At 39.1% G+C, this 10,282-nt stretch overlaps 1 protein-coding gene across 1 annotated transcript; it reads right to left on the bottom strand.

Annotated features, from left to right (window-relative positions):
* Nucleotides 1–3,409: 3,409 nt before the first annotated feature.
* LOC136830874 (ionotropic receptor 21a-like) lies at nt 3,410–9,989 on the bottom strand. The gene is made up of 5 exons (XM_067090846.1): nt 9,841–9,989; nt 7,368–7,674; nt 4,928–5,086; nt 4,267–4,410; nt 3,410–3,580 (listed from the first exon to the last, which is right to left on the bottom strand). Exons 1-5 carry the CDS (start codon nt 9,987–9,989, stop codon nt 3,410–3,412), a joined length of 930 nt encoding a protein of 309 aa, XP_066946947.1.
* Nucleotides 9,990–10,282: the final 293 nt, after the last annotated feature.

Below are 10,282 nucleotides of genomic sequence, written 5' to 3'. Positions count from 1 at the left end.
TAAAAATATATATAGCCTATATGTGTGTGTGTAATATGTATATATATATATACGCATACATATATATATCTACATACATATATATATGTTAAAACTTATATATATATATATATATATATATATATATATATATATATATATATATATATATATATATATATTATATATATATATATATATATATATATATATATATATATGTATATATATGCAATTGTATAATTCAGCAAAAAAAACATTCGAACAGCTTACATACAGAAAAAGAGGACTCATAGTTTCTTAGGTGGCTTGAACATCTAGAGAAAATGGGAAACAAGAAGAAAAAAGCCCCTCCTGCGTTCGTCATTAGGTCCTCTCTTTCTTCTCTCTCTCTCTCTCTCTCTCTCTCTCTCTCTCTCTCTCTAACTCCAAAATTCAACATTATTTTCCTTTCCCTTTAATCTAAGATGCTCTTATCTTCTGGTACAAAGATACATGTTAGTGCTCAATATATAATAATAATAATAATAATAATAATAATAATAATAATAATAATAATAATAATAATAATAATAATAATAATAATAATGCAGTTCAGATCCAAGTAAACATAAGATAAAAGGATTTGTCTCACCTCAAAGTAATCTTTTCCTTTCTCTGAAAGCGAGTCATCATGACAAGATTGGTTTGATCATCATATTTTCTTAGGGGGCAAATCTTAAGACTGCAGTGTACAGCTTGAATGACTTGTAAATCCAGAGTAATTACACAGTCTTTTCTTCAGGGGCAAAATTCCTTTAGGTTGGCTAACTGTAACTCGGTTCCATTTCAATAAATGAATATTCCAGTGGAATCGCATCAGGAATGCAATTAGTATTTCTGAAGAGCAAACTTTTCCTATGAGACCCTGAATGGAGTGACTGGTTCATGTTAAAAGTGTATTGACCTCTGGGTGCTCCCTTTGCCTAATAAACAATTATACGTGAAGCTTTCAATAGAATGAAGAAAATATGGCTTGATGAGACTTTATTACTATAAACATATCATTATTTTGAAAAATGTGGCGTAACTAGGACAATAATAGAGAAAATCTTTAACCTCAGTTTCAGCTTCTTTATTTCAAAGGTTCGTCTGGTGATGAAGAGATTCTCAGTTGGCATTTCTGCAATCTCACGTCTAATTGCAGTCGCGCCTCAGTGATGAGCCTCAGTGAGTTCCATGAGTGAGTAAGATGATGAATGACTTGTTGCCTTAGGCCTACACATTTTAACATTTACGCTTCTACACTTTTCGAATCTTTAAGCTCTCTAGCAACGGTTTCACAAGAAGGTGCAATATCTCAGAGGTTCCTAAATTTAGATGACAAAGAGAGCAGCCGAAGTTCTATACGCAGTTAGGTGGCCATGTTTTGATGACAGAAAGAAAGCCGAAACTGAATAGCTGGGGTTTGGTATCGAAGAGCTGAGGTTCATTAACAAAGAGCATTGTTAAAGCTAGGTACAATGCAGAGTTAGCATGGGTCGATAGCATGGTCGATGCATCTGTAATAATGAAATCCAAGTGGCTCTTGTTTGTCGGCCCTGGGTGGGGGAAGGGCAGGTAGGGGATCGGGAGGGTAAAGGAGACATGACACATCCACCCTCTTCTTGCAAACCTGTTTGTCTGCCCCAGGTTGGGGCGGGGTAGGTAGGGGATCGGGAACGTAAAGGAGATATGAAACATCCACCCTCCTCTTGCAAACCTGTTTTTTCACCCCGGGTGGGGGCGGGGTATTTGGGGGATTGGAAGGGTAAAGGAGACATGACACATCCACCCTCTTCTTGCAAACCTGTTTGTCCACCCCGGGTGGGGACGGGGTAGGTTGGAGATTGGGAGGGTAAAGCAGACATGAAACATCCACCCTTCTCTTGCAAACCTGTTTGTCCACCCCGGGTGGGGGCGGGGTAAGTAGGAGATCAGGAACGTAAAGGGGATGTGATACATCCACCCTCCTCTTGCAAACCTGTTTTTTCACCCCGGGGTGGGGGCAGGGTAAGTAGGAGATCAGGAACGTAATGGGGATATGATACATCCACCCTCCTCTTGCAAACCTGTTTTTTCACCCCGGGGTGGGGGCAGGGTAAGTAGGAGATCAGGAACGTAAAGGGGATATGATACATCCACCCTCCTCTTGCAAACCTGTTTTTTCACCCCGGGTGGGGGCGGGGTAAGTAGGGGATCAGGAGCGTAAAGGAGACATGACACATCCACCCTCCTCTTGCAAACCTGTTTGTCCAACCTGGGTGGGGGCGGGATAGGACAGGGATCGAGAGGGTAGAGGAAACATGACAGGCAGTGCCGGGTTCCAGCGTAGCATAGTGCACTCAGTCAAGCTCGTAGTTAAATAATGAAGAGGAGAGTTGAAGGTAGATTTCATCTGGGTATCCAAGAAATGACAGTGAAGAGGGAATTAGAGATTCGACAGTAAAGATAGCAGGTGAAGCTAGTTATCTTAAGATATATATGAAGAAGACTGTCTGATGTTCGTTGACGGAGAAGAAAATTAGTCCTAGGCATCTGAACTTCGAAGAGGAAGTGCAAGTTATATGTATACGAGGCTTGGTTACAGAAATAAGTGTTAAAGCTAGGCATTCGAAGTACTAAGACAATGGGAACAGCTGAAGTGAAATGTTTGCAAAGATGGAAAGGATGTCTGGAGACAGCTGATGATACGTATCTTAGGTTTGATAATGAAAAAGACAGTTCAAGCTAAATATAAGAAGTTTGAGATTGAAGAAGGTATTTGAAACTAAGCTTCTAGAGTTTGATTAATGGAGGGAAAGCTGAAACTAGAAGCAGATATTCAATGAAGATGGAGCTAGGGATCTAATCTTCAGTAACAAAGGGGACCTTTAAAGATGTCCTCATGGTTTTACAATATAGAGGATAGTTATAGACCTGGGTGCTATGGCAGCTCTGATCTGGTTTGACCATGGGTATGTTTTAAGCTCTTACATTCGTTTGAAAGGGATGAATCCCAGTCTAGGCTGCTGGACCTGACAACAAACAGGAAGCAGCACCATACCAAGCCGAATGAGGGGTACGTTTGGTCCCCTCAGAAACTCACACACGGCCCTATATAGATAGCCAGACTAAACATATTATTATTATTAATTCAGTGGATGAAACCTATTCATATGGAACAAGCACACCAAAGGGGCCACTGACTTGAAATTCAATTTTCCAAAGAGTGTTGGTTTCAACCCCCCAGAGCAGTAACTGATCATGACAGAGCCAGTGATTCTTCACCGCCCTGGGGGAGACGCGAACCCGCGACATCTGAGTACCATACCACGACACTAACAACTACACCAGGCGACCAATAGCCTGTTCTCAGGAAGTGGCCAGTACAGTACAGGCATACTGTAGAAACCAGAACCACGAATAACGTTTACGAAAACTTTCTCTCAGCGACAAAGATGAGAGCAGCAGCCAGGTAACCGAAAGCAAGGAGAATGAAGATCCCCTGGATGTGATCCATGCTGATGGGGACGAAGCCGTCAGCGGCCGTGTCTCCTAAATCATTGTCGAACTGGGTCTCCTGAACCTTTTCCTTTTCCAGCTGGAAAAGAGGAATCACTGTTATGTAAAACGGAAAGAAAGAGATTAGCTAAGGAGAGAGGAGGGGGTAATTTAGTTTGATATCACCCTAGTCTTCTGTGATTATGTAAATTTGTCAATTTCAAGTTCATTACTGAGACTTTAGATCAAAATGGTCAATGATAAAGTTTTTCATTTGACTTTTTATCGAAAGGTTAAACCACTTACAAAGTTTTCAAGTTCCTAAATAATACCTATGGTTGGTGCTTTTATCTGCATTAAAATATAATGATAATAATTGGTGAGAAGGCCCTCCTGTAAATAGTTTATATTTAAGATAATGTCTCACAACAACAATAATATTGATTAAGATATCAGTAACTCTTATTTTATATATTTCTTGTAAAAGATTCTTAATTCCAATTATAATAAAGAAAAATCTTCATTTCTCAACCAGATTGTTGTTGTTGTACTCATGAAGAACTTACAAACAAAACTTAACCAAATCAATAAATCAAATATCTAGGCAATGACAGCCATGACCTGGAGGATGTGAGCTGAAAATTTCCAAGTAGGCAAATTTCAAGATGTTGGACAGCTAAGTGGTAAGGGACCAGAGCAATCAGAGGAAAAACAAAATACAGTAGGTCAAGAAACTGCCCACAGCAATGTGTGTAAGGCACATTGATGGGAGACTTCCTTCCTCACCTTCTTGTAAAGCTTATTGGTGTCCTGTAGCCAGCGTCCTACCAGTCCACTCTCAAACATCCTGGCTATCACTTGGTCGAATTTTAACTTCAGAGGCGAGTTCCTGGGGTACGCGATGCCCACTGAATAGGTGGAAAAGCATTCCTGCAGAAATAACGTTTACCAGATATACTACATCGCCTTCGATTAACTGAAGCTCTGTAAGTCACTCGCTTTTGACCTCCCTATAAAACCCACTGCTAAAGAAGCAGGAATGGACCTTGGTTCATCCCCTCCTCCCCCCAACAGCAAAACACCTGAGCCTCTGTGAAGCAAGTAGCACCATCACCAATTCCCAAGGCAAGGCTAACATGTGTAGGGTCATCTAGTTAGCAGTGTGTGTAACGGGTTGACTAATCAAGAGCTTGATACCTATCCGACATCAGCTTAGTCCTGCTAATATTAATACACCATATTTGGCTACTGCATATCACTGTTCATTCCTTAATGATGATTAAAAGACATTCATTTCTGAAATGTTTGGTTAGTAAACAATAAGATTATACTAAGTGAGTGTGTTATTTACTCCATAGACCGAGGGTTCTATTTAAGATCGACAGTGTTCTCTGTGCAACCGAACCTCCTGAAGAAGGCATTTTCCAAAAACCAATTTCAGCGTCACCTTCATGGTCCTGACCAGTGGCTTCCCACTGGGCGTGGTCATCTGTGCCGCAACGGCATCCAGGTATATCTTGCTGTTGATGGTCACCGCCCTCCCAGCCAGGACATCTTTGGTCGTTTCTTGGAAGTGGTATCTAACCACGAATTTGTCAGCTAGGGCCTGTGGGTGAATAACGAAAATGAAAATGATAGTTTTCTTATTCAGCACTGAGCCATTTTCCCGAGAAAACCAAAGCAATCCCCGTTGCCACATTGACACGATCAGCGCTGAATCATGAATGTGTAAAAAACAAACCCTTCTTCAGTCTTCCTCTGCTCACTCCTACTAACACCTCCAAACTGTACACTATTGTCACCAACCCGTCATCCTCAATTCTTTCCACATAACCAGACCATCTCAAAACACCGATCCATCCTTTCACTCAAGCTACCATTTTTAGTACTATGTATCCTCGCATTTCTTACTCTTTCAATTGCCATGTCATATATACTGCATAATTAATCATTTATCTCGATCTGTACTATCAACCTTTTCCTTGCATTCACTGTTGACATCCACACCTCATTTCCAGGGATCCTTCAAGCAACTGTCTTCCAAACAGGAATATGGCTCCAGGATCCACTCTAAAGCCTTCTGTTCAGTTGATTCAGGTTCTGTACCACTTGGCTCTTCATGTAAACAAATGATGGCATGAATGTTAATATATTTTTAGTTTCCCGTAAAAGAAAACTAGTGTACTGGTTTCGTCTGTCCGTCCGCACTTTATTCTGTCCGCACTTTTTTCTGTCCGCCCTCAGATCTTAAAAACTACCGAGGCTAGAAATCTACAAACTGGTATGTTAATCATCCACCCTCCAGTCATCAAACATCCCAAATTGCAGCCCTCTAGCCTTAGTAGCTTTGATTTTATTTAAGGTTAAAGTTAGCCGTGATCGTGCTTCTGGCAACGATATAGGGCCCGTGGTTAAAAATTCATGGGCCGCGGCTCATACAGCATTATACCGAGACCACCGAAAGATAGATCTATTTTCGGTGGCCTTGATTATAAGCTGTAGCGGCTGTACAGAAAACTCGAATGTCTTCGGCGTAATTTTTACTTGTTATATATATTCGTAATTTTTTTTTCTTTTCTGTTATTTTAGATAAGAATCCGATTTTGTAAAAGCCTGCTTCGCAAGTTAAAGACCTTTCAAATCCTTTCAACATAATTACAGGTTCTGTCTGAATGATAATAATTATGATAATATTAACTCAAGTACGTGTTCCTGCCTCGTTGTGACCCATTACCGCTCACAACAGACTCCTTACGTATGCTGTAATCGTCTAGCCTTAATTCTTAATATTTCTTTATTTGAGTTAGAATTTCAACCTCATTCCCAGTAATACTAATAACATCAGCAGTTATTTTCTGAGAACTTTTTTAATAATAATAATAATAATAATAATAATTATTATTATTATTATTATTATTATTATTATTATTATTATTATTATTATTATTATTATTATTATTATTCAGAAAAAATTCATTGCTTGACGAAGCATCACATTCATGAGCTTTTAAAGACATTATTGGTATAATCACGTAGCTTGTAAAACTCTACTTGAAAATCACAACTCTTCTTTATTACAGGTCTTGGAATGATAACAAGAGCCGACCAGGTACTCAAAAACTATTGGGGAATCTTTGAATAAATTTGAGCGAGAAAAAAACAAGTAAAGAATGCGCCGAAGTCTCTTCGCCGCATTCGAGTTTTCTGTACAGCTTATAATCAAGGCCGCCATAAATAGATTTATCTTTCGGTGGTCTCGGTATAATGCTGTATGAGCCGCGGCCCATGAAGCTTTAACCACGGCCCGGTGATGGCCTGGTCTATATCGTTGCCAGACGCACGATTATGGTTAAATTTAATCTTAAATAAGATAAAAACTACTGAGGCTAGAAGGCTGCATTTCGGTATGTTTGATGATTGGAGGGTGGGTGATTAACATACCAATTTGCAGCCCTCTAGCCTCAGTAGTTTTTAAGATCTGAGGGCGGACAGAAAAAGTGGAGACAGAAAAGAGTGTGGACAGGAAAAAGTGCCGACAGAAAAAGTGCCGACAGGAAAAAGTGCGGACAGAAAAGGTGCGGACGGACAGACAAAGCCGGCACAATAGTTTTCTTTTACAGAAAACTAAAAGAAGCGAATGCAAAGTAGGGAGACAGGAGTAGGCGTGAGAAATCCTTACCTTCCCTAGAATGCCGTGTCTTGACCTAACCAGACCTTACCTTCCTAGGCTAACGTAGGGTGCTGTGCCCTGACCTAGCCAGGGGGCTTCGCCCCTTTGACCCCCTCAAGTACCAATGAATACCCTAGTCTCCCTCCTCTGCATACTACCCAAAAAATAGCTATTGATTGTATCTTCTGTAACCTCATTGACGCTGCACAAAGCTTACCCTAAGATATTGGTTTCCCGATGCCCGGAGCGAAGTTTCAAAGAAGGGAATGCCCAGAACCTGTAAACCAGATTCATACAGTTCCTTGAAGGTTTCTATGCTCTGGGGATCCCTTGTGACTGTCAGGAAGGCCGTGAGATTCGACTTGTAGGCTGTGGTGAGGATGAGAGTGTAGATCAACAGGAAGATCACGAACACTCTCGTGCTGGAGCACCTGGGTTCCACCACCATCGGGTAGGCCAGGTGAACTTCGTACGCTATGAAACTCGTTGACATGATGGAAGTGAAGCTAGGGCGCTCAGAACCCCTGCAAGGGTAAGAGTTATGTTTTAGCATGATAAGAGCTTACCCTTTTTTATCAGATCGCTAGATAAGATGGGGACAGGGTTAACTAGGTATAAACTCTGTGGTAGGAGAGAAGTGAAGCTTGAGCACTGTAGATGCCACAGCAATGACAATTATAAACACACCTTCAGTATTATCCAAGACATAGCTGCCTTATTCATGTCCCAGAAAACATTTAAGATCCACCAACTATAGTGGAAATTCTTTATGACTTACACAAAATGTTCAAGAAAAAATGTAAAGCCTGAGATTCCTGTTATTGTGGAAAAGGATATAAATCTTTATGATTTACGTAAAGTGTCAAGAAAAAGGCAAAGCCTGAGATTCCTGTTATTGTGGAAAAGGATATAAATCGCGTCTGAGTGTCACCAGGTCTCTGAATTGGATCACTTTGCCCAAGTATCAAAGAACTTCCAGTGTTCCTTGGGAATGTTTATGATAACATCGTGTGCTCCGTTGTCAACAACACAGACACACGCAGTATATGTATATATATATGTGTGTGTGTGTGTATATATGATACTATATATATATAAGCAAAGGACTCAGAAGAAACAAAGCAATGGTTAGAATACATGAAAAAGGACTGTTTAGCCAACTCTCCTTTATGGAAATGGATACTGCTTGCTGAGCGAAATGATGAAACCAAGACTGAAAGTACCCAGACAAAATGTTTGCCCAGTGCTTGAGTGGACCACAAAGGAATGAAAGGGTAAGAATATATATATATATATATATATATATATATATATATATATATATATATATATATATATATATTAATGATGACATACCTGACCCTGTTGGCGATGGATATTAGGTAGAGGACAGGTGCTGTCAAGACAAGTCCCGCAAGGACCAGAATCCAGGTCTCCATCTTGAAAGGAAGGACTGGAGACTGCCAGAGAGGCAGGGGAGGGTCGACTCGGGCCAAGTAGCAGCTTTTCTGCAATGGAAGTTCATTATTATTATTATTATTATTATTATTATTATTATTATTATTATTATTATTATTATTCACTACTTGACTTTTATCCTGTGGAACAACCTTTAAAGGCAGATGAATATCTATGATAGAATTATTATAGAAATGATTTCTGGAATATTATGAAACTATATGTTTGTCATAATAATAATAATAATAATAATAATAATAATAATAATAATAATAAATAATAATGGTGAAGAAATCTACCGTGGATCCCTTCACCACTTTAGTGACTCATGCTATTATGAGATTTTATGAATAATAATAATAATAATAATAATAATAATAATAATAATAATAATAATAATAATAATAATAATAATAATAATAATAATAACATTAATACATTTAAAACCTCTACACAATAAAATACAATGTGTATGTATATTTCTCGCTGTGTAACAACAACAATCTATTGAAATCACCTCCTCACTTACAATCGCTGTAGTACAGTACAGCCCACAGCCAGTTTTCAGGCCACTAGCCCTTAAAAAAGCATATTCCGAGCTTCAAAACAATAAGGAATTTCCCCAGGTGTAGAGCATGAGGTCACAGAATCCTCTCCAATATCACCATCCTCAGTATTATTACTTAAAGGCCAACATTGAATCAATAGTTGAATGATGAAGTTTGCGAAGCATCTTTCTAACAGGGAAGAGAGCTCATGTCTCATACATGGGGAATCAGAGGTGGTGAACCTCTGCGAAGGTGATTAACAAAGTTCTCCCAATGCTATGGTTCGTTTGTGTATTCTTCCTCGAGTTCTGTGAAGTGATTTACAGAGTTAATCCTGTCGTCAGCACTTTCTTTTACAAATTTGAAGCAAGTCCAGTAAGTTGACCTAAGCCTACACAAAGAATCAATCAATTTACTTTGTTCCATATTTTTCCTCTATTTTTTTATTAATTTGTTAATTTTATTTTTTTTATCTTCTAATAACCGATCTCTTCTTTCTGTATTTCCTAATACTATCTATTATTTCTTTTAAATGCCCACCATATTCTTTGGAAGACTGAATTTCAAGTCAATGGCACCTGCAGGATTATTCCATGTGAACAGAGTTCATCTTCTAAATAATAATGATAATAATAATAATAAAATCCATTAAACCAATGAATTCTTCAGTAGGATATGACTGACCTTTCTAAAGACCTTGAAAATTCATTTATTAGTTTTAATGCATTACTAGTAATATTTTCTCCTTTGTACAGCCTTAATACCATGTTCCTGTGGGGTCGGCCTCTCATATGTTCTACTTTCTGCTTTCGTGTCTCCCTGTATGACGTCATTTCACCTAACTCCCTGCCTACCTCTATATTTTCTATATGTAAACACCCTATCTAAGCAAACCCAGACGACACAAATGACTTCTTACATCCTCGGCAAAAACCGTGCTGTATTCCTGGAACTGGTCCCGGCCCTGAATGGCTGAGATGTAGAGATTTGCGACCGCTATGTCACCCTGGTCGCTTCCCAGACAACCCACCATTCCATTGAAGCTTCCATTTGGAAGCTGCAGGCCAAAGAGCTCATCTGGAAGTGATAATAAGAGAATAAAAGACAGAAAATAAGTACACTGATG

This window comes from Macrobrachium rosenbergii, chromosome 47 (assembly GCF_040412425.1).
Source record: "Macrobrachium rosenbergii isolate ZJJX-2024 chromosome 47, ASM4041242v1, whole genome shotgun sequence".
Taxonomy (NCBI): Eukaryota; Metazoa; Arthropoda; class Malacostraca; order Decapoda; family Palaemonidae; genus Macrobrachium; species Macrobrachium rosenbergii.
Note: the sequence above shows the minus strand (reverse complement) of the source record. Positions and strands in the feature narration are given on the sequence as shown.

Coding starts and splice junctions, on each gene's coding strand:
- LOC136830874 (XM_067090846.1), bottom strand. CDS start 9,989: ATGACGTCATACAGGGAGACACGAAAGCAGAAAGTAGAACATATGAGA. Junction 5,087..7,367: donor CGGGAAACCAATATCTTAGG/GTAAGCTTTGTG, acceptor ATTCACCCACAG/GCCCTAGCTGACAAATTCGT. Junction 4,411..4,927: donor CACTGGTCAGGACCATGAAG/GTGACGCTGAAA, acceptor TTATTTCTGCAG/GAATGCTTTTCCACCTATTC.